The 24,388-nt window shown below is 37.1% G+C and overlaps 2 protein-coding genes across 3 annotated transcripts in view; both read left to right on the plus strand.

Annotated features, from left to right (window-relative positions):
* Positions 1-22,247, plus strand: ice2 (interactor of little elongator complex ELL subunit 2). 2 transcript variants are annotated; one of them, XR_007437840.1, is made up of 16 exons: positions 1-191; positions 1,091-1,192; positions 1,355-1,661; positions 1,793-1,912; positions 2,045-2,179; positions 2,269-2,385; positions 2,539-2,695; positions 3,125-3,309; positions 4,375-5,278; positions 6,724-6,890; positions 8,239-8,368; positions 14,916-15,000; positions 15,710-15,760; positions 16,339-16,591; positions 20,455-20,809; positions 22,162-22,247. XR_007437840.1 is itself a non-coding variant. In XM_022672209.2 (15 exons), the coding sequence occupies exons 1-15, from the start codon at positions 178-180 to the stop codon at positions 20,656-20,658; spliced, it is 2,931 nt and encodes a 976-aa protein (XP_022527930.2). In that variant the 5' UTR covers positions 1-177; the 3' UTR covers positions 20,659-20,986. The 2 variants fall into 2 exon arrangements, 1 of the variants encoding a protein (XP_022527930.2); XM_022672209.2 differs by lacking the exon at positions 22,162-22,247 and having other exon boundaries at positions 20,455-20,986.
* The window catches only part of LOC103044821 (annexin A2), a 6,982-nt gene continuing 4,841 nt past the window's right edge, over positions 22,248-24,388 (plus strand). The window contains exons 1-3 of the mRNA XM_007246492.4: positions 22,248-22,343; positions 23,352-23,409; positions 23,545-23,638. Coding sequence (XP_007246554.3) covers positions 23,362-23,409; positions 23,545-23,638 — 142 coding nt within the window. The 5' untranslated portion in view covers positions 22,248-22,343; positions 23,352-23,361. The remainder of the gene's footprint in view (positions 22,344-23,351; positions 23,410-23,544; positions 23,639-24,388) is intronic.

The raw sequence follows: 24,388 nt of genomic DNA on the forward strand, positions 1-24,388 counted from the left end.
GACTCTCTCGGGAGCGCCCTCTGATGGTGGAAGAGACACAGGTGAGGTTCTGAAAGTGGGTGTTCTCCTCTCTATTAGAGACTCTCTGTTTGTAGCAGCATGAGGACAGTAGTGGATGTTGGAGCTACTCTGTCAGTTAACCTAGATGCACTATAAAGTCTGAATAAAATCAGAGTCATGGAGCTGAAATGGTGAGTTTAAAGTGGTTCAGGCTTTATTTTCACTACTCGTATAAGTGATAAACTGGATTTAATCGGATATGAAGTGTCAGAGAGTGCTGGCTGTGAGCTAAATACAGCTAATGAGCTAAAAAGAGTTTGTGTTTAAGCTTCACAATACTGTCTAGTTAGAGTAGGTGTTTTATAAGGGATACACTGTCTTATCAATCAGACAGAATTTAACTAACAGACTAGTCAACCAGTATGATCAGCTGGAGGACCAGTTCGGTCAAGTTGGTTATGTTGATAGATCAGCTGTTTTTTTTAGACTAGAATAAAAAACACACCCTCTAACTAGATGAACTAGTTGGATTAAGTTACTAGATAACCTAGATAACCTATACAGTGATATGATTTTCATTTATAGATGTTTTGTTGTTCGGGTCAGCCATTTTAGTTTAATATATCATAGAGCAGACGAACACAGTGATATTTGAGAAGTGAATTAACATTTCTAGGATTCACAGAAAGTGTGTGATAATTCTTTAAACAAAATTAGGCAGGTGCTTAAATATAGATAGAAACATAAAACGTTTTAATCTCGCGCCACGAGATCTCGTCACACCCCTACTGTTTTTCTCATTCTTAATATTGCCATATTACCATATTAGTTTATTATATATATATATATATATATATATATATATATATATATATATATATATATATATATATATATATATATATATATATATATTAGTTTATTTTTAATATACTGTACTTGTTATCTCTACAGGTACTGTTTCCAATTAATTTATTCTATTTTCCTCACCTGAGATTGGTTTAAACAATTTACTGTTAGACAGACAGCAAAGACAGAGTGGTAACTATCACTGTGATTAAAAAATGTCTAAATCCTCATTTCTATGCAGGGATGATGGTCCAGTCAGTGAACCCGTCCTGTTTTCCAAAGACATCTTTGACAAATACTCACTGGCACCCACAGTACAAGAGCTGTGGGCCTTGTTACAGAGGTATGTTCTTACACCCTGTTACTGTAGAGCTTTTTTTATTTATTCATTCATTCATTCATTCATTCATATTATTTTGAATTACTTAATTATTTTTATTTTTAATTTTTTTACTTTATCTTTAATTTTTTTACTTTATCTTTATGCAATACTTTAATCCCGAAGTCCTGACGTGAAAGAAGAAAATACGAGTAGGCCTGTTGGTACCTCCTCGCCACCAAAGCTGACCAAAAGCAATACAGTTGCACCAAAAACCAGCAGCAGAAACAGCCATGGCTCGGTTGGCTCTGCTTCAGACCGCAGCGACACTGTTACTGATAGCAAGAATAATCTCACTGATGCTGATTGTAAGGAACCTAAAGGATTCCCTGAACCAGAAGTACCTTATCCCTGCTACACAGCCCTCAGCATCAAACAACGAATAGAATATCTGAACTCAATTAAGAACAAAAAGCATCTCACAACTCCACAAGTAAGTTCTCATTTATTGGTTATATCATTTGTGCTGAAATTAATTTTGAAAATAAATTGGTTTTAGATTTAAATAATATCTGGTTCATGAATGTTAATCATTGATCCCTGTTGCCATCTATTATTAACCAGAACATAATGCAGACTGTGCAGATGGAAATTGCAGAGTTCATGAAGTATGTGCAGGATGTCTCCAAATTTCGTGCTGATAAGTACAAATACGTGCCTCTGGGAGCCACTCGCTATTTAGAGGTATGTAGAGGTTTTCTGCAAAATGTTACAAAAGAACAAGCTTTCCTTCTTTTTCCTTTTCCTTTTGTTCATTGTTTGTTGTAAATATTCAAGCAAATTTGCTTTTGTCTTATTTCCATTTCTGATTGACAGGAATATTTTAAAGCCAGCATGGAGTATATAAAATACTATCCGCAGCATTACAGTATCCAGGAAATCACCAGCTTGACTGGAGGGAAATTTATCCCAGACATTTCCCTCAACTTTGAGAAACAACTGCTTGCAATGGTAAAATACCTTAAATTAGGGGTTAGACATTCTAAATCATGCAATGACTGACTTCAATTTGATTGGTTTTATATTTTGCTTTTATTTAGGGTAGTGTAGACATGTTAGAAAAATGGATCGTGCCAGGGAAACCACAGCTCTCCGTGGATTATGACTCTGTTTCAGCTGTGATTCCTCCATCAACAAAGGCCAGACATTTTCACAAGGTAACTTTTTAGCTCTGTATCACATCTTTGATTTAAGATGTGCAGTTATACGGTGATCTAGCTGAGTTTTGGTGAAACATCCACTAGAGGGTGATGTTGGCCCTGTTTTACAGAAGCTGGGCCCTCACAGTTTTCTCTGATTTTATTTTGCAGGCAATCAGCAGTGACACAAATGCAGAGAAACTCAGTGCTATCTATGAGCCTCATGTGTGTCTAGCAAAGGAAGCCTTCATTCAGCTCCTTAATAACAGTTCTGAGCATTCTGAGCCATGGGAGCTGCCAGTCTGGGTGAAGGAGAAGTCTGGAAAAGGTAAGCATTTGAGAAACATATTAAATGAGATCTGACAGAAGTTGTCCTACAGCTGAAAGAAAACTGATCCTAGGTCAGCTGCAAAGTGGAACTATTAACTAGAGGTGTACCATAGCAAATCATTCACAAATAACATCATTTTTACATACATCAATATCTCTCTTTTTGTTATTTTGTAATTTATAGCCAAGCCTTATTTTTTTTAATAATGGTTTGTGTTTGCAGTTTATGCATCCAATAAACATTTGCTGTTTTGTTGTAGATTTTTAAAATTACATTTCATCATCTTTAAATTACATTCTTGTTTTATTACCAAACTAAATCTTAGTAAGTTACTTTTATTTACATCCCATACTTGTAAGTATTTTTTAATTTTGTTGGGAAACTTGAAGTCATAATTTTCAGCCTTAATTCTTTATTGTTATACAGGTAGCACTCTAAGTAAAACAGTGTACATCGATCCTCCTCTGCTGAAGACACAGATGACCTGGAGAGAGAGAAATCATCTGTTTCATGAGGAGAGTATAAAACTGGCCTACAAGAAGACAGCCTCAAATCCTGTGTTTTTTCTCGAAACAGAGGACTTTGCCAGTAAAGTAGACTTTGTCCCAGAGGTAAGTCTGCACTGTAGGGAGGCAATATTTAGCAGATTTCCTATGCCTATGCTCATGAAAGATACTGTGGTCTGAAAGACCCTGTATACAGCTGGTCACTTCATGCCAAAAGTGAGTCAGGATTATATATTTCTATATATTATGTCCACAAGACCACAAGTACAGACAGGAACGCAGATTGAGAAACAGCCAATGTCTTCTCTGATTGGTCAGAGCTGCTTGGCACGGGAGCAAGAAAGCTAATTTATCTAGGTTTCAGACAAGTGCATATACATGTGCAGTGTGAAGCTGCTTTAACACTAAATGCAGAAAATTCGCTGCTGCGCTTTTAAGCATATTGTTTTCAATAGGATGTCCACACAATTATCAGAGTTGCGTGGCCGTGAGCAGTGAATGCTGCAAATGCGGTTTAGGATGGAGCAGCAACAGAAACTGAGTTTGTTCATAGCTGTGATATAGTATTATCTGCGTAATTAATCAGGTTAAACTGTGCCTGAACAGCAGTTTAGCTCAAACCTGAGGAGTACATTTGATACTTGGGTCCAGATCACTTACTCTTACCACAAACAAACCCCTCCGGAGTTTGTTTTGAACCGGACTAAGACCACATCCTCTCTCAGGTCTTGGTGCAGTTCTTTTTGTCTTCTCCCGAGTGTGATTACAGTTTTCATTCCTGCGGAAACAAACCACACCAAAAGTACAAATGAACCCGTTTTGGTCTATTTTAAATGGGCTCAGTAGTTCTGATGGGAAAACACCCTAAAGCAGGAGTGTAAAAGCACCCACGACAAAAAATGGATTCAAAATGGATACAAACCTGATCACTCAACCCACTTCAGGAGGTGGTCTGACATGCACTTCATGTTACAGCAGTGTAAATACATTCACCTCAGTCAGCAAACAGAAGGAACACCTCCCAGTAACAATCAAAACACCAGCAATATTTAATTACCAACTGTAAATGCATGTGGTAAGATACAGTACAGATTCTAGTCACATGAAATGACTAGGTGTAAATGGGATCAAAATGAATTTTAATCTTATGTACTCTGTTTGGACTTCTAGGCAAAGAGTAACTCAAGAGCGGTTGTTTCATTTGATGAGACCGGCATCGATTTTGAGGTCGATGTTACAGAACTGGAGTCATTTGGAGAGTCCAGCCAACTTAGTAAGAATGTAAAGGAAGAGGATAAACCAGAAGACCACTTTAAACATGAAACACTGCCATTATCTAAACCTAAATCAGGCTCAGATAAAACCAGCGAAGTACTCACTAAAGTGGCTTCCACACTTAAAGCCATTTCTCCACCACTCTCCACACCATCAAAGGAAAAACTGCAAGAAGAAACAGTCAGTACTGATGTAGAGGACAGCTCAGTGGACAAGAGATCTGGGGACATTCTATCAGAAGACCAAATGAGTAATAGTTCCACTGTAGAAGAGTCTCCCAGTGCAGACTGTCCACCAAGCAAGCGGATAAAGCACAGCTCAGCAAGCAGTCCAGACCACACTATGGATTCTGACGAGGAACGTCTTGTTATTGATCACTTTGGCTCCCCATTAAAAAACCAAGCAGAGAAAACGAAGACAATTCAAGCTACACCAGAGAACACCACTGAAACCACACTGTCCTCATTAAAAAAACAAACCGCAGATTCCACAGTGCTTCCTAGCACCACCAGCCCTGCTAAAGGAACTAAGAAAGGAGTTAAAAGGTCCAGAGTCTCTGAGGAAGGTGACCAGCTTGGTCAGATCTTGAGAATGCAGAATGCCATGCTGAAATCTAAAGTGGGCAAAGGCCAGGAGACTCCAAAACCACACCCGGAGTGTAGACCTCCCGAGCCCAGGGTGAGCATCCACCATCAGCCTCTGGTTAAACCCTGTGTCTCCTCCTACTTGGACTCTAAAGAAGGTCTGGTTGAAGAGGCTGTAGCTCCTGCTGTCGCTCAGTCCCCACCACGCAAGAAAAGTAAGTACTTGGTGTAAGTTCTTGATATTTTTTTTGCAACTATATTTACATATATTCAATTTTATTTAGCAGCTAATATTAGGGTTTATTTTACTTTCTGCAAATTAATTCAATTTTAATGGTTACTGTGTAAACTCTACTTAAACCTTGTATCAATAGTACTTGAACCAGTAAAGATGAGCATGGTAACATGTTTGTTATAAACTGGCTAAAATTAATATCTCTTTTTGGAAAATTGCTTTTATTTAGAATAAGAATAAGTAGTATAATAATAAGTAAAAAAAATATTTCAACTACATAGCTTGTATTTAAATCTTCAAGTATTTTTTTTAGGCACTCTATGCACAGAAGTCCTGGAAGATGTGCTAGAGTATCTTATTAGCATGGAAACACTACGTTTTTGCATAATAATATAATTATATAATATGATTAGGGGTGTGCCATATCGTATCGTATGCAATAATATCGCCAACATTTTTGAATATCGTAAACTATATTATACCCTGAAATATTGTGCCATGTCTCCCCCCTCTAATTATCACATCAGGGTACTATTTTTTATTTTTTTGCTGTTTTCAGCAAAAGAAAAAATCACACTGCTCTCATTTTACTTTTATATATCTACTAGAGACAGATTATACGTGTCCAGTATCATTTGTTTTACTTCAATGCTGGATATATGGAGATATATGGAGTGCATTATTAGTATCATGACATTCTGGATCACTGACTTCTGTTACAAATCTGATAAAAAAAAAAAAAATATTGTATTTTTTTTTTTTTTAATCTCAGTTAGGGCTGTGCTTCATCATATTTTATGCAATAATAACATTTAATTAGCATTTTGTTTCGGTAGTGTATTCTTGAAATCATTTTTGTAATTCAGTGTTTTGTCATATCAGCAACAGTATCTTTATCACGGAAATACCATGAAATATTGTGATATTATTTTAGGGCCATATCGCCCACCCCTAAATATGATCAGTAAACAGATTGGACTGGATTTCTAATGGAAAACTGAACAAATCTAAGTAAGTAATTCTAGATGGCTAAAATAAAAGTTTTGTAAATTTGCAGTGAATAAAAGACTGGTATCAATGATACTCATGTATATTATATACTCAAATATAGAAAAATATTTTATGTAATGCTATTTTTGTTTATTAAACTGGTTGATATATTGTTTGATTATAACTGCAGTTTCTGCTAGACAGGTTCTACAGACGCAGAAATACATATGATCCTTTTGAATCCTGATCCCAAGTCATACACAATAAAACATTTTTTAAATTTATTTTAGCTACTGGTAGTCTGTCGATAAGTACCTTGCAATGAAGCACTGAAAGTTAACACACTGCTCTTCTCGACTCTGCATTATTTAGTTACGTGTGTTTGAGCTGCTCTGAAAGCTGGTGTTGAAGAGTGTTTGTTTGTGTCCTTGGCAGGGCTGCTGAAAGAGGAGCTGAGGGTGAGTGCGGAGGACGAGCAGGACTACGAGGCTCCGACAGAGTCCAGTGTGTTCTATAAACTCTACAGCCTAATGGATGTGCTGCTGATGGTGCGCAGCACTGTGGACATCGCCCACCCCAGACATGATCAGGACACCTTTAGGGTGAGTGGGATCAGGGCCTCACCCTGTTTGAAACTCCCTAACATAAGAATGCTTGTGGCTAATTTTTTTTTATTTATTTGCTAATTGTTCTAAATTTCATGAACCAAAATCAATCAATCAGTCAATCAACCTTTATTTTCACTCCGGAAAAACAATGAGGGTAAGCCTCATTTACAATGTTGCCGAGCAAAAATATGTCTGTTAATTAATTTGATTTTCACTTCCTTTGTTTTGCACAGGACTTATGTGGCTAATGTAACTGATCTTAATTATAATGAGACTAATAACCACCAAATTATTGCCTATATTATTGCACACACTTGCTTTACCCAGCTAAACCTGCTTATACCACACACAGTTATCTAATATAGAAAAGCAAAACACCTAGCATAGAAGCAAAACCAGTAATAGCTTCGTGTTTTGCCACTGTCATGCAAAAACCTTGTATCTTTATGGCGACTTTATGAATAAAGAAAAAAAGCCTTCATAGCTTTCACTGGAAGTAAGTGCAAGCTATTTTAAAACATTTCTATTGGTCTATTCGTTATGATATTTGGAAATAATGTAGACAACAACTGCCATATTTATTAGTCACAAGAAATACCACCCACTGCGCTGTCTACGGTGGGTGTTAATGCCCTTTATGACATATTTCAGTCGAAAATTGATATGGTAAATCTCAGAAATGAATTGTCCCATCCATCTGAATCTTACAACGCTGTGCCATGTTTTTCAGTGTTTAGCCTCACTCACAAGATAACACCTCAAAACATATGATCAGAGACATCTTGGAAATGCCCACACCTGTGTAACAGTTTAAGATCAAATTTCATAATGCTGTCCCATTATTTTCTTATCATTATTTATGTCTAAATATAATGTCTTATACAATAATAATGTCTTCATTTATGAATTGTATTTGGATTAAGAGGAAATTTAATCTGTTACTTCAACTGTAGGTCTGTAGGTCAACACAGATAGCCTTTACTCCCTCTGTGCAAACATGCTCTTACTTTGCAGTGCAGGGCTTTCTCCTAGATCCTGCTCTTGGGTCATATGATCATATTTGCAGAGAGTAGTGTTTCTATTCACTAGGTCACACTATTCAGAAACTTGGCAGGTGGCTCATATGGCAGTAACTGATGACACAGTACATTATTATGTGGTTCACTGTGTCATATTAAAGCTCCTGCCCTGTAGATCAGCTCTGTGCAGGCTGGTGTAATATAATAGCTCATTAGCTGTAGTGATAAGTGTGCTGTGATAAACTAAACCGCAGACGATTGCATCATCACTGATCTGTTGATGGAATAACAGGGTAAATCTGTGTTGGACTGTGTTGTTGTAGGCTGTTCCAGTGCACGTGCTGCCTAAGCTGGAGTACCAGTTGTGTTACGGAGCTGAACTCCTGACCCACACTGAGGTGTGTCGTCTGTGGGCCGAGCAGCTCCTACACACCAGCACTGCCTCCTTCATAGGTACGACTTTATTTATACACCTTTACTTATCACCAGACAATGTAGGATTAAGACAACATGCAATAGGATTCACTAAATATTTTGCAAACAAAAATGGCTGTTCTGTCAAATAAGTGAAAAGCAGAAAATGTATACCTATCAATGACTCATTTATTTTTAGCTGTATTGTAGAGTTTCCTGCAAAGTTAGGATTCTTTTTTTAACAGCAGCAGAAGCAGAACCCTGCCCAAACACACATCCTCCCTCCTGACAGCGTTTTGTGTCTTAGTACTGCTGTGTACAGAGCAGACAGTGAGACTTGAGTAGCACTGCTGTGGTAAATTTCAGACTAAAATTATGCTGTTTATGTTAATTTATGGTAGGCTAGATAGAAGGCTAGATGAAAGTAAAGTCATGAGTAGCAGTGCACTACAAAGATCAAATTATGATAATAATAATAATAGTCAAGTCAAGTAGTTTTATTGTCAATACTGCATATGTACAGGACATACAAAGGATTGAAATTATGTTACTCTCCTTCCCAAAATTACAGTAAGTACTGCAGAATAAGATTATAAATATAAAAGAATGAGAAACACTAAATGTACAGCACAACAAGGACATAGATATAGACATACATGAGACACAAGACAATTAAACAACCAGTTAGGTATGATGGGTGGGGGGGTGGGGGGGGGTTGGGGGTTAAAGAGGGAATGACAGTACCAGTTTAAAAAGATTACATATAACTACTAGTGCAAATATAGTAATAAGTATAAAAGCTTAAGGCTGGTAAAATGAATGAGAGTCATACAGTTCTTTAATACCTTTTGTCCATCAACAAATTGCTGGTGCTGGAGCCGATGCTGGTTCCTGTGAACCTGCGAGCCTTTTAATAATTGGCCCGTGTTTCCACTGGTTTAAGGAGTCACTTACTACGTTAGTGAATGTGGGCATGTTGTAAACAACTTTGCGACGGTGAGGCTTGAACGGCCCGCCCTTTGGACACTTGCGTAACACTTTTGTGGTTCCAGACCAGCAAGATTGTGGATCCAGAAAGACACCAACTTTTCTTGCTGAGAACCTCTGATTTTGCGGTGGAAAAGCAAAGAACCGTTCAGGAACTTGGCACCAGCACCGACACCATGCCGGTGAAAAAGCGCCCTAAATGTCACAGTCGTAGGGGGACATAAAGTGGTTATGACAGTGTAAGAATAAGCAGTACTGCAGGTATGGGTTATGTGAGTAAATTTACTAAAATGACTAAAATAGCACTGCTGAGGAAATTTAATTATTAAAATGGCACTGTCTAGGTAGCTCTCTTGCGAAATGTGTCACTTGAATAGCACTGCTGAACTAAATTCATGATTAAAATTGCTGGTAAGATAAATGCTTTTTGGAAAATTGTAACTAATTTTAAAGCATTTTTATTGGTCCGGTTATTAAAATATTTTTAAATAATGTAGACAACAACTACCATATTTATCAGTCACAATAATTACCACCCACTGCGCTGAGGTGTGTGAGTTCATTACAGTTATAAGCTAAATTTACAAAAATGACTTAACACTGCTGAGGTAAATTAATGATTATAATGGCACTGTCTAGGTAGCTGGGTAGCTAATAATGTCACTAGAGTTGCTCTGCTGAATGTTTATTGGTTTGTCTGCTGGCTTATTAAATATGTTAAATGTTTGCTAATTTATTATTATTATTTATTTTTTGAAAAGCAAGAAAACAATACTTTTAGGCCTTATTTGATTCATTCAGTGGTCGAAAAAGAGGCATACTGAATAAAATCCTGCAAGAAAATTTGTTCTCTATTCTGCCTTCTGACAAGTTTTTTTTATTTTTTGTTAATTAAATTTCTTTGCATCTTTTAATTTGTGTACTGTTATGACCTGTTATTTGACCCTAATAACAGTCTGGAACTGTGTCTGGCACAATCAGCAGTGTGTTACCCTTCACTTAAACACACAGATACATCATCCAGAGTCTATTATTTTCCATGACAACTGCTCAGCAGTGTTTTCTCATTCCAGCATGTGCAGTGGGTGTATCACTCAGACGGCATATTGTACGTGTTTCACCAAAGTTTGCAGAGAATAGCGTCAGTAATCCCGAGTCATCTCCTCTGTGAGTCAGACCAGGGTCGAGGTGGAGTCACTGTTTAGAGGAAGCTACTCCTCCCACAGCTCCCACAAGCCTCTCACATGATTCACATAGCTGCTGTGTCTGTTTAGAGCCTCGTTGCCAGGCTACCACCACTTTAACTTTAGACAGGGTGGCAAATGAAAAGGGGAAAGAAACCCAATCATTTGCTCTGTCAGCACGCTCTCTTGGGTTTCATGGAACTAAATAGCGTTTAGCTGCTGTACTTTCCTAAATACACTGTAATTTGAAAACCTGAGGACTTTTCTTTATTTATGAAATGATCAGAAGAAACTGCGTCCCACACACTATTTATACAAATCAGATTTTCCCTCTCTGCTCTGTTAGACTTGCTGTGTATAAAATGCTGCACTAGGAAAAGGGAAAGAACCCTCCTCCCATATAAAGTGTGGATTAAGTCATTTTAAAACATTAGACTGACACCTTAAAAGACGAAAAGAGGTATCCCTTGGATGCTTATGTTTTAATTCATTCATTCATTCAGGCCCTCTAATCTTGTTCCACCAACCTTACTTTTGAACTTTAACTTTACCTGTGTGGAACAAAAGGCTTAGTGTACACTAGAACCTGACCCTGCAAGCAGGCATCACTGACTCTAATCAGATATCCCACATTCACTGACTTTCTCATTTCATGCACAATTAAATGAAAAGATTCAAGTAGGGACTGTTTCTTGACTGTATTAAATTTTTGGAGTTAATTAACAGTGAGTTGCGTAGGTTACTGATATCAGATAAAATCTAATTCTTATTATTATAGTTGTCTAACCTTCAGAGTTGCTTACATTAATATTAATGGTCAGAAAACTACATGGACAAATATACACAATTGTGCTTTCACTGGATTATTTTAAATATCTTCCTTACAATGGACAATAACAGCAAAATGTAGCTAGAGTGAGGCTAGGCACCATGGTATACCATATAGATTGATATTGCAATAGTTTCCAAATAACTCACAATATATGATACTTAATATGTTAAAATGTTATGAAAGTACTGCTCCTCACTGCCGCAATAATGTTACAAAACAATTTTGTTTTGTTTCACAGCTTGATTTGAAATTTTCTGTTATTTTATTTTATTTTTTATTCTACCAAATTAGACAATTTACAAAAAATGCTATGTTAACCAAATAAAGGAAATATTACCGAAAGATTCTACCAAAGAAGATGTTAGAAAATAATGCTAATGTTAAAAAGATAAAGGAGATTCTACCACGGAATTAAATGTTAGAAAATAATGTTAATATTAACCAGATAAAGAAGATTCTGCCAAAGGAGACGTTGCAAAATAACACTAATATTAACCAGTTTAAGGAGATTTTACCAAAGGAGATTTTACAAAATAATTCTAATGTTAACCAGATAAAGAAGATTCTTCCAAAGAAGACATTATAAATAACCCTAATATTAACCTGACAAAGAGAACATTTTTATTTACAGTACCTATAGCAGCAAACTGTGAGCATACTTAAAAGAAACAGTTACCCAACAACACTGTATAGAAAGTGCACATCTGAGCAGATTTTCCAACCACAAGTGTACCTCATTGCATTGACAGTTAGTGCTATAGTGCATTTTAGTCCAACTGAGGCATCAGGCGTGGACTTCTGATATCGTCTGAATAATTGAGCAATCCTGAAAGAATGCAGGGGAGGCATGCTCTAGATCTGTTTTTTTTTTTTATAGCAGATTGCTTCAGCTAACTTCTTCATATCATTTCTTCAGTTAAGGGAAGGATTGCATTTTGATGGAAGGTGTCTTATGACTACCATGTCATTAGTTCAAATGTAACTACTGTGTTTGTATTGAATATAAAATGTATTGTATCCCATTATCTTCAGTGTGTTCTGGGTTGTTTTAGACAACTTATTTCCAATTTAACTCTAAGTAGATTCAATACTCTACACTTTTTAAGGTTCTTCATAGACCAACCTGTTTAACTTTCTTTAAGGATTTCTTTAGAGTTCTTGAAATAATTTTTGATAAAGCCTTAAGGATTGCTTTTGACTTGAAGAACAGTTTGCTCTAGCAAACAAGTAAAGAGACATAAAATGTATAATTAGCTAACAAATTAAAAAAGGGTGATGTCGATCAGCACAAGGCGCCTGTGAGCTGATCTATCGGTACCGTTTCGCTGCGCTTTCCTCCCAGCGCGCTGTGATGCTACTCGGCAATGCTGCATCAGCAGCAGTTCGAAAAGAGACGGTGGATGACTTCACATGTATCGGAGGAGGCATGTGCTAGTCTTCACCCTCCTGTTGTGTTGGGGCATTACTAGTGATAGGGGGAGTCCTAATGAGTGGGTTGTGTAATTGACCTTAGATATTAGGGAGAAAATGGGATAAAAATTAGAAATAAATGTATAAAAAATAAAGGGTGCAATATGTTTGTTTATAGTGTAATAGTCCTAGTAAGAGTCCTAGTTTGTGGATGAGAGTTAGAATAGGACTGGGAAGAACATTTAGAGAAAAAAGTTTTTAAATAAAAAAGTTTAAATATTAAAAAGGTTTAGGCCTGTTCTGTTCTTGTTTTATATATATATATATATATATATATATATATATATATATATATATATATATATATATATATATATATCTAAGCGAAGATTTTGTGCTGCACAGATGACCCTGCCTGCCCTTGTTAATTCACACTGACGTGCTGGTGCATATTTTGGCACTGCTTTATAAGGAATTCTGCCCTGGTATTTGAATGCTGAATGCTCTGCTCTTTCTTTGTTGGAGTCTAGTCAGTCCTGTCAGGCAGATAGGCCTCAAGCCTTGTGATGACTCTGCAAGGTTCAGTGTCTAGAAATATCTTGTAAGATCTTTTGGATGGGACTTCAGCAGCCGTGTCCTACACCGTTTGTTTCACCTTGATTAAACAGTGGGTTATTATGAGCCTTATTAGAATTGTACATGTCGTTCTCTACTGATGATCCGCTTAAGTTGAGTGGCTGTGGGCATGGCCTGTATTTGTATCAGAGACACTGCTGATGGTTGCTGGTGGCTGGGATCTGAGTCAGCTATCTTTTGTTTGCTAAAAGTTACCTGCGTCCCAAAGTCTATGCTGCAGCAGAGATATGATACATTTAGGTCACAACAGCCTATTTTTGGTAAAAGATATTGTCCCAGAAGTAATTGCAATAAATAATATTATAGTCATTTTACGACCATTTTATGCCACTGATATGATGATAATACAAAAGCATTATAATGCATTCACACGTTACTTTTAAAAAGCAGTTAGCTGTTTTTAAACAAAGACGACAATCAAGTAAACAGAGTTGGCAATAAACATTTTTAGGTTATGTCCCTATAGTCTATTATAAGTAGGTAATGTAGTTATTGTGACAGGATGCTTTCGATGCATTTTTGGCCCCTATATCATAGAACAGTTTCGAGGATGCAACTTATGTATCCTTAAAGGCCTTTGCATACATTTGTGTACCCATCCTACCTGTATTCAGCCTCTATATGCATTAGAACACAGCTTATAAAAAACACATGCTTTGTGTTATTGTTAATTTATACTTCCTTGAAGTCTAGTCTAAAAACAAATGTTGACCTGTTGTAATTAGAGTTTGGCTGGGCAATATGACAAGCATATTGAGATTTTTTTTTTTAAGAGAAATCATGATATATAATGTAAAAGTATGAAGTTAAAATTTTAGTTTTTATTCATTTTAATATCAAAACACAGCCATCAGGTTAGTGCCATTAATTACTACGTTTTTATGGCATCATTTGCACTAGTCTGCACTGTGTTAAGAGTCATCCCCCTGGAAATTCACACAATCGATCACTTTATATTATTTTATATATTTTTCAATTCAATCATTTTAAAAGATTTTGTAAAAAATTAAGATTGTTACATTAATTTTACCAAACTCTTTAAATCATTCCAGAGAGTAATTACTCATTCATTTATTCATTCATTTGCTCATTCTGGTGGCTGTTGCATCATCAGAGAGCTCCTCACTGTTCATGAGCTTGTTAAACTTGTAGAGACAGGTCTGTTGAATGTGTTGGGATGTAACGTCCTGCAGCTGCATGACGTGTTCAAACGAAGTTCATGCTGGATATGTTCTGCTTCTTTAGTTAACAGTAAGGTAATTCTGGCTGTTTTTAATTCTCTAGAAAGTTTGAGTATTGTGGAGATCGGATCTTAGAAACCTTAGATATTAAAACTTTCTATTTATCATCAATATTTATCATTGATGTTCATTTTTGCTTGCATTTCAGGAGGGAATTTGTGTAACAGATTTTTGATTGCAAGTCATATGGCTGAAAAGCTGTTTTAGTTTAGTAGTCTGGGCCACATAATATACATCTTCAGTAAAACTTAAATATAAAATGTGAACTCTTTTGTTGTGTGTTTGTGTGTGTGTAGGTCGCATCAATGCACACACATCAAAGGTAGCAGAGCTGCAGGAGCTCCCAGCTGATTGGATCCAGAACACTTCCTGTAATTTTAAGTATGTAGACTATTTCGTTACTTGTCCTCATTTAAACCCTGTACTGAAGCAACATTATTATTATACAGTATTTTTGTGTAACCTGAAAAAAGATCAATCTTTTTACTGCTTGTGGAGGGGAAACTAGCACCAGAACATCGATTCTATATCCAGAGAAATAGGTTGGTTGTGAAAGCTCTGGTGAGCCAGACACATATGCTGCTTCTGAAGCTGTTAGATTAACTCTTAAATTATAGATTAAATCTATGTCTTACTTGACAACCTCGCTGAAGCCTTATAATGAAGTTTCCCCTCCATAAAATGGTAAGAGTTGGAAAGCTAGTTAGATGTGCTCTAAATAATGTTAAATGTCTTGTTGGGATGTTGGGTATTAGTTATCTACTTTTTAATCAGTGATCACAGCAGTAGTAGCTATTTCAGATCTTTAAATATGGTACAACTATAAACTATTTAATACAAAATGATGAAACAATGTGGTCATTAGGCTAGATTATGCTTCAACAAAATTTGTTAAATGCAAACTGCACAGATTTATTACAAAATATACAATAATCTGTAATGATTTCATTGCTTTATACTTTTTTTTCTTTATTTGTAATACTTTTTTGATTGTCTCAATGTGAACTACAATTGTTTTTCGGATTATACAAATATAGTCTTTCCTATTACTATTCCTATTCCTATTATTGTCCACTCTTTTGCTTTGCAGGCCGGCTAGATGCTTGAATACGCTTCACCACATTCTGAAAAAAGTCACAAGGTGAGTTCACGCTCTTCTTGCAGGTTTAAACTTATGTTCATTCATTTCATTGTTTATTCAGATCCCTCTTTAGCCAAACCGTTGTTGGCATGTAATTCTGCCTGTGTTACAGCAGACTTGATGAAACAGGGCTTATACTTGCCTTCCTCACAGATATGCTGTTGAGTTGAGCTACTCAGTTTGCTTGTACAAGAACTTTTTTTTTTTTTTTTTATCTTTGTTAATATTTTGCTTTATGCAGTTGTTACCTACCCTGAGAAAGTGTGTGAGATGATTCTCCCTTACTCACCTGTTACTGTTCACCAATGTTTAGGCAAGCTTATCATGTGCCATGGAAGGAATGCGTGGGTATGTTGTCATATCCTCTGCTAGAACATGCAGCCAAACAGGGTTTGTGCTAGTGTGTGTTTCACAATCAGAGTGCTGCTGCATTTTATTTCCAGTCCTTTGTGACAGTCACTAGTTTCATAAGCCACCACCCAACTGCTTATCTTTCTCCACTCTCAGAGGCAAAGAAATAAAGTTTTAAAAACTCTCTGTTTTTATACTGTATTTCTTTCTTTCTCTCTATTGTTCAGCTTACCGGAGGGGAGGTACCTGTTGGTCCATAAACCCGGTGAAGCGTTCGTGTCCATCTTCAAAGCCAATGATGGAAATAAAACTAGTCGTAGCATCTATGATCTTCAGGCAGTGCACTGTGGCCCCCCTGTCCCTCTGGAGGCCAAGGTGCCCTGGGTTCCTTTAGACCCTTTTCATATACTGCCATTCCACCAGAAATACAAAAGACCACCTTGCACATTTCCACCCTGTCCATATCAAGGAAAAAAGCTGGTAAGTAGCATAATTATATTTATCTTGCATTACCGCAATTGTAAATGTTAATTGATCAGTAAAGTATATTAAATACAATTATTAGGGATATCCTGATCTGGTCTGCTGCATGTTTTATTGGACTGGGTAACAGCTATCTTAATTTTAGTCCAGTTTCGAGTCTTACTTTTAACCACAATATTCAGTTAATGGCTATTATTGAACTGAGGAGAGTTCTCAAAGATAAAAAACTGAGTTTTACCAATTTGGTTGACAATAGAGATGTAATGGTATGTGTATTCTTTAAAAACCATCATAGTACAGCGGGTCACACTAAGGTTTGCTCAATCTCACGAAGAATACACAGTTCAGGCAACCAAATGAACGTAATGTGGAGCCAAATTTCACAGGTAATTTGCCTCTGTAAACTTTACCTTTACACCGTTGCTAAGTCCATTGCTAAGTCTGCCACCATTGCTAGGTGTTGTGCCATTGCTAGGTGTTGTGCAGTAGCTACTGACCTGACGCAGACCGTTAAACTATTAAGAACTATTAAACTTTGAGAGTGTTTATTTTAAGCACATTTACATTGCAGGAAACTCAGACCAATCACGTGCATTGTAAATTTCCCAAAGGCACTCCACAGCCAATCAGATCTATTCTGATTCAGCTGAGTGGTGAACCCACAGGTACCCATAGGTACATATCGAAAAAAGACAGCAGGAGAATTCGTTCAAATCGCAAAGTCTTAAGTCTTCAGTTTTTTTTAGTAAAGAATGGAGTCATACCTGTTTATTCCTCCCACAGGCAGTTCAAAATGAACACGTCTCCTGTGTTCTGAGACTATAGCGTCTATTAAATGTGGCAGCAGCAACGTGAAATTCCACTACAAATCTAAACACAGATCTTTAGAGCAGTCTCACCACTACTCTAACCTGAACTAACCTGATCCTTCACATGTGTATGGAAATAGAATGGGCAGCGTTTCAGCCCAGATTGAATTAAAATAAAAACATGAAACGTCAAACTGTACTTTTTTATTTACTTTTTCTTTAATTAAGCAGCTTAGATGCACTTTTCCAAAATCACAATGTTCTATTTATTCCTTGTTTATACTTGTGGGGGGAAAGAAAGTGGGGACTGTATGCATATCAGATCTGTATTAGTTTATGCTTAGCATTAAAAGATTCTAAATGGATTGAGAGTCAAAATAACTCAATCAGGAAATCCCTGGTATTTATAGTCGATCTGCTTTCTCTTAGGACTAGGTGGGTGTGGTAGAACACCACCTATGGGTGCTATAGAAAAAACTTGTCCTTATATCAGTGAAACTGTAGGCTCTTTTTATGACTATAGCCTTTAAAGATAAACTCTGGTAGATATGACCCAACAATGTGCTTAGAAGAGGCACAACCCTTTACAGATAGCCAAGATAAACAGTCTCCCCTGAGGTGTTTCCATTTTCCCAGCATACTCGTTGATCCACACCAGTGTCTACTGCTGTTATCAGGGCTGCCAGATTGTTCATTCCATTTTCTTGCCAGATAAAACATGTTGAAACTCCATTTTATTTCCATTTAAAGTCCTTTAATTTGACTGAAGTCAGATGAACCTCTGTGCATGCAACAATGTGGTTTCTTTATATGTTGTGGTAGGCCCCTGGGGTTAGGGGCGTGACCACTGTGACCCGGAAGGAGGAAGCACACAGAGATACACAGACACGGGGATTAAATGAACTCAAACGTACCTTTATTGGCTTGAAAATGCCCTCCACCACACCCAAAATAAACTCAAAACATAACTCAGCCCAATGGGGCTCTAGAGTCTCTAGAATTTACTTTTAGTTTAGTTTTAAAGGTCCGTGCAGCCTCAGCCCTCAGCTCCCCAGTCAAAGTCCTCCCTTTGAGTGAGCTGAGGCTGAGTTTTATACCTGTCCCAGCTGGCTGCTTAATCAGTCCGGATGCGGGCCAGCTGGGACACATAGAGCTGTGCGCTCTGGCGTGGGGCGGATCCCCAACTCCCCCGCCTCCTCACGCCACAATGTAATATACACTTTATGTCCAAATGTTTGTGGAAACCACTTTTAATGAATGCATTGTACTCATTAATGATTTTGGGAGTTGGGAATGAGGTGGGGTGGTCTCTTGTCACTGACTGGAATGTAGAGGCAGTTAAAGATAAACTTTTCATTTTTTCAGAAGAAGCCATGAATAAGCAGTTGTGCCAATACTTCTATGTAACCTGTAGAAACAGGGGTCTTTGTGACTACATGCCTTGGAGGTAGAAGCCACACCTTCCCCCTTATGTTCTAAAGTTTGCTCAGTACTTAAAGCTTGCCAGACTAGATGATTATGGTATGTACTTCTCAGCCCCTTAATCACCACAAAAAACTAACAGGAAACTGTATAACGTCAGCTAACATTCTGTATTATTAATTTAGGGATATGAAAAATGTTTTTGAGAGTTGGTTTCGGATAGTAGTGAGGGATGTGTGAAGTTATCTTACCTCCTTGTACATTACAGACTATAAACCAAACCAAAACAACCCTTAGCTTTAAACTGTTAAACTGCCTGAACAAATCTTCCTGTTGCAAAAAGCTTAAGCAGAGTGGTTATTATATTATCAGACCACAAACTAATGGACATACACTGTGTGGACTATAATACACTGCCTGGCCAAAATAAATAAATAATAAGTCGCCACCTGGATTTAACTAAGTAAATGATGTGGATTGATGCTGCAGTTGGTCAGGTCTAGGTTCAGCAACAGGATGTGCTGAAATAATTAGGCCAGCTGACTACCTGAATATACTGAATATAGAGCAGGTTATTCCATCAATGGATTCTTTTCTTCCCTGATGACACGAGCATATTCCAAGATGAATATGGCAGGATTCATGGGGCTGGAATTGTGAAAGAGTGGATCAGGCAGCATGAGATCATCATTTTCACACATGGATTGTTCACCAGAGTCCAGACCTTAACCTCATTGAGAATATTTGGTATGTGCTGGAGAAGGCTTTGTGCAGCGGTCAGACTCTACCATCATCAATGCTGCAAGATCTTGGTGAAAGATTTGTACAGCACTGAATTGAAATAAGTCTTGTGTCATTGCAGAAGCTTATAGAAACAATATCACAGTGAATGCGTGCGTGCTGCAATCAAAGCAACGAAATATGTGTGTGTGACCATTTTTTTGTCCAGGCAGTGTATTAGGACACCTGCTTATTTCTCCCAAAATCGAAGGCTATTAAAAAGAGTTTTAGGTATTTATCCTGCCCAATTCAGTTCCCTAGGTGGACGGTCGTTTCCGGTTGAGGGTATGCTGTGCACGATTGGCTGCCGTGCTTCACAGGCTGTTTGTAGAAGAGTGATGAGCGTAAATGATTGTGTGTAAAACGTGATTGAAAGACATCTCTGGGTGTCTAGAAATGCTCTATATAAGTGTAACTTCATTCATTTGTTCATTCATTCATTTTTTCATTCATTAAGGAGGTTTTGATTACATTCAGTGAGATTAGCAAGATCAGGATTTTGCATATTCCCCACCCCACCTCATCTCAAAAGAATTGGATGGGGCGCAATGATTCCAGAGATCACAGCTACAGAGCTCAATGCTGGGTGGTTAATACCCCTTTAGCCCACACCATATCAGGACCAGGGAGACGTATTCATTTTGGCAGTGCTTCTCTACAGGAACTGAACAAGAAATTTCACATCTGTGTCAGCAATGGGTGTGACTTTGATATGTATTGGACTGTACATGTCTAATAGTGGCTTTAATTAAGAGACTGCTATGTGTGAACTGTGCTACTTAGTCCACAGACCAGTATCATCAGGCTCTTTCCTAACTCTCTTTGTTTGTAACGCATGTATTTAAACAGGCAGGAGGGAACAAAGGAGCAAAGCATGCTAACACTCCAAATAATCCACCACGAGGAACTCAGCAGTTTGCAGCCGTGCCCGGGCAAAATCACAAGAAGAAAAAGAACAAGAAAAAAAACAAACCAAACAAATGGACAGAGAAGATGAAGAACAAACAGAAGAAAGAAATACAGATAAAAAAGAAGAGCAGTGAGCAGGGATAGGACTAGGACTCTTGTCTTGAATATGTAGGCAGAACTCAGTGGCGTCAGGAGGTGCTTACGTTAGAGTGGGTCTAATCAGGGAAGGATCGAGGTAGATTATTATTTGAGAAGCTTAGGTTTGAGGACGAGGAGTTTTCCTGAACTGATTTATGTAAGTAAATTCCACGCAAACAGTATAATTTATTTTTCTTAATTTTTTTTTTAGAAAATCCTTCTTCAAAGTTAAAAGTTTTGAAATGTATGCAAGCTAGTTGACCTTTGTAATGTTTTGTATTCTTACTTTTATTTGTATAATAAGAATGAATAAATTAGTTATTGATATAAACTATTTTAAAGTGTTGGTTTCTTTTATTTGCTTTCAGGTGCACACATATTGATACTTTATACAGTGTAGGCTGTGTATGCTTTGTGTACATATTGATGGACTAATCTGAAATAGTGAAATTATTGTCACTATCCTGCCTAAACCTTTATTCTTTTTAACATAATGTAAATATGTCTTTATATTGTGTTTTCTAAACAATTTCATGATGAATAGAGGAATATAAATGCTTTAAATGACAATATACAGCTCTGAAAAAAAATTAAGAGACCCCTTCAGTTTCTGAATCAGTTTCTCTGATTTTGCTATTTATAGGTATATGTAAAATTAACATCGTTGTTTTATTCTATAAACTACGGACAACATTTCTTCCAAATTCCAAATAAAAATATTGTCATTTAGAGGATTTATTTGCAAAAAGTGAGAAATGGCTTTCAGACCTTAAATAATGCAAAGAAAACAAATTCATATTCATAAAGTTTTAAGAGTTCAGAAATCAATATATCTTGTTCTCCTCAGCCAGTCTTACACACTGCTTTTGGATAATTTTTTGCTCCTGGTGCAAAAATTCAAGCAGTTCAGCTTGGTTTGATGGCTTGTGGTCATCCAGAGGTTTTCAATTAGCGAAAATCAAAGGAAACTCATCATTTGTACATTAAAGTTCCTTCATTCTACTTTAAAGTTATCATTTTCATTTTGAAGATACAAGTGTTTTGCAGGACCACAGTTTTGTGCTGGAGCCCTGGTGAATTAAATACTATTTTAAGCACTGACGTGATCTGTGAGTAAATTGTTTTGGTGGTTATTAAGTTCTTAGGTTTTAATGACAAGTTTGAAACCCCTTATTATTATTTTTTTTACCCTTATTTTTATCTTCTTTGTCTTTGAATGACTTAATAGCAATCTTTAAACAAACGTTTAGGTGTGTTAGTATATTAGACACCAAAAAAAATATCAGTTAGCATTCATAGTTTTCTGTAGAACTGCACTGTGTACCTTCTTTCTCAGTTTGGTACGAACATGACTTATCTTTGCCAAACTTACTTTTAATTATTATTAATTGCACTGCATGGTAGACTCCGTGAGCCACAGTTTCCAATAGTTTTCCTCTGAGAAAAGTTGCTCACTGCCACTGAAAATTACACCCAGATCTGTGTGTGCTCAAGTATCTTTCATCAAAGCAGGGGGTTAAAGAGGTGTGGCAGTCTGAGCTTGGAGCAGAACAGTGTGGAGGAGGCAGGACTAGAATGCTGCTGGGAGGGAATAAAGATACTGGCAGTGGCCCTGGTATTTAACCACCACACCCATCTCACAACTCATAGCTGGGACTCTGCTGTGCATCATTCTTACGCTGCTCACAAAGGTAAGTTTATTACCAGAGCTATATATATAATATATATCTAGAAGAAACATTCAGATTTGCATGGTACTGGAAAATGTGCTTTTTTTTAAACATGTATTGCCAAAAATTGCATTGATTAAGATTACAGAACCAGAGCTGCAGTTATTTGTGGTGATAACATTTGTTATCAAGGAGATTAATGATAATCTGTATTGATAAATCTTTATCAGTACATTAGCAGTGCTTCTTAAAGCAGTGCTTGCACAGAAGTTGCAGTATCTTGATGGGCTGTTCTTCACATGCTTCAGAGACTTTTCCCCAGCATGTTCTCTCATGGGTGTGTCTCCTTTCACAGTTCTGCTAATGATAGTCTTTGTCTGCTGTTTGCACACAATCTGATAATAAATGAACCCAACTTACCCACACTTCTCAGTCAGTGCAAGGCTTTAGTTATGATGTTTGTGTGGTTTCTATGGCGATAAGGGTGTCAGGATGCATGACTGAGATTTTGGCTTGGGGAACAATAACCAGGAAGTCTGCACTCTGGCAGTACCCTCCAGATATGTGCTTTTTTTTATTGGATGACAACTGATCCTCTATAGCCAGATAAATCTCAGCTGGTATTTCATTCTTCAAAGTGACTTTTTTCCCTTTTAAAGGAATGTATCCCTCAAAGAAACAAGCTGAAAATGATTAAACATCTGTTGATTTTGCATGATTGAGATGCTGTCAAGTGACTCAAAGCTCCCATAATGAATTAAGGCCTTAGCACACTTAGGTTTGTGGGGAAAGAACTTAAGAAAACAGGACATTCATCTCAGTGAGCTAACATAACCTTTGCTTTCTTCAACTTGATTACATAACCCTCACTCTGACTCTGACTCAGGCAGCAGCATGGAATTCTTAAAGGCCCCTCATCTCAATTCCCAGCTTGAGGTTTTACAGAAGTGGATTACAAACCTTAGACTAAATGAAAACTAAATGAAAAAATAAAACATCAATGCATTATCTCTGAATTATCTCTTACAGAAGGTCAAAGATGGCTCTGGTAGCTGAATTCCTAGGTCAAATCACATTTAACCTTGGGGTAAGTTCCTTCAGGATTAACAAGAACACGATTTTAAGACAGCTTTGAGCTGTAATTCTACTTCTATAAAGTATATAATAGAATAATCTGTCTACACATCTCACACACTCAACCCTTTTTTTTTTTTTTTCCTAGGCCAACGAGCCCACCTACCCCACTGTGGTTCCTGCACCCGACTTTGATCCTGACAAAGATGCTGCCAGAATTGAGACCGCTATCAAAACCAAAGGTATGGAATGATCACGTTTCCTTTTCTCTGACTGTGTAATAAAAGATGGCTCTCTAAGTGTTCCTGCAGCATTAAATAGCACAGCTAAAACGATTTTCGTAAAACCAACTTTGTGTGCTTTAATTCTGACCAAATGTTGGCCAGATTCAGCTCTGCTGGTGAGTCACCATCCTGTCTGGGAGCTGTTAGACCTCGTATGGAAAGTTTTCTGGGCGAGGCCTTTGTGGCTGCAGCCTGCAATCTACTGCCTGCAAGCTCTCTAGTGCTCCCTCTCTACCAGCCTGTTAAACAACATTTTACTGCAGAATAGAACCTCATATGGCCAATTCATGATGGTGATGATCTGATTATCTTATACTTAGACATGATTATTCTTATTATTCTGCAGTTATTTTTGTTTGATACATAGAAAAATACAGCTCTGGAAATAAAATAAGAGACCACTTAAAAATGATGAGTCTCTTTAATATAATCAAGAGGAAGATGGATGATCACAGCCATCAAAGCAAGATGAACTGCTTGAATTTTTGCACCTGGAGAGGCATAAAGTTATCCAAAAGCAGTGTGTAAGACTGGTGGAGGAAACCATTCCAAGATGCATGAAAACTGTGATTAAAAACCAGGGTTATTTCACCAAATATAGATTTCTGAACTCTTAAAACTTTATGAATATAAACTTGTTTTTTTATTTATTTATTTATTCATCATTTGTACATAATTCCTATATATGCAGCAAAATGAACTGTAAAT

Source organism: Astyanax mexicanus, chromosome 2 (assembly GCF_023375975.1).
Source record: "Astyanax mexicanus isolate ESR-SI-001 chromosome 2, AstMex3_surface, whole genome shotgun sequence".
Lineage (NCBI taxonomy): Eukaryota > Metazoa > Chordata > Actinopteri > Characiformes > Acestrorhamphidae > Astyanax > Astyanax mexicanus.

Bases quoted from the DNA above. Each gene is read 5' to 3' on its own strand.
- ice2 (XM_022672209.2), top strand. The intron at 1,913-2,044 runs GTATGTAGAGGT...TCTGATTGACAG, and splicing joins GAGCCACTCGCTATTTAGAG to GAATATTTTAAAGCCAGCAT. The intron at 2,386-2,538 runs GTAACTTTTTAG...TTTATTTTGCAG, and splicing joins AGGCCAGACATTTTCACAAG to GCAATCAGCAGTGACACAAA.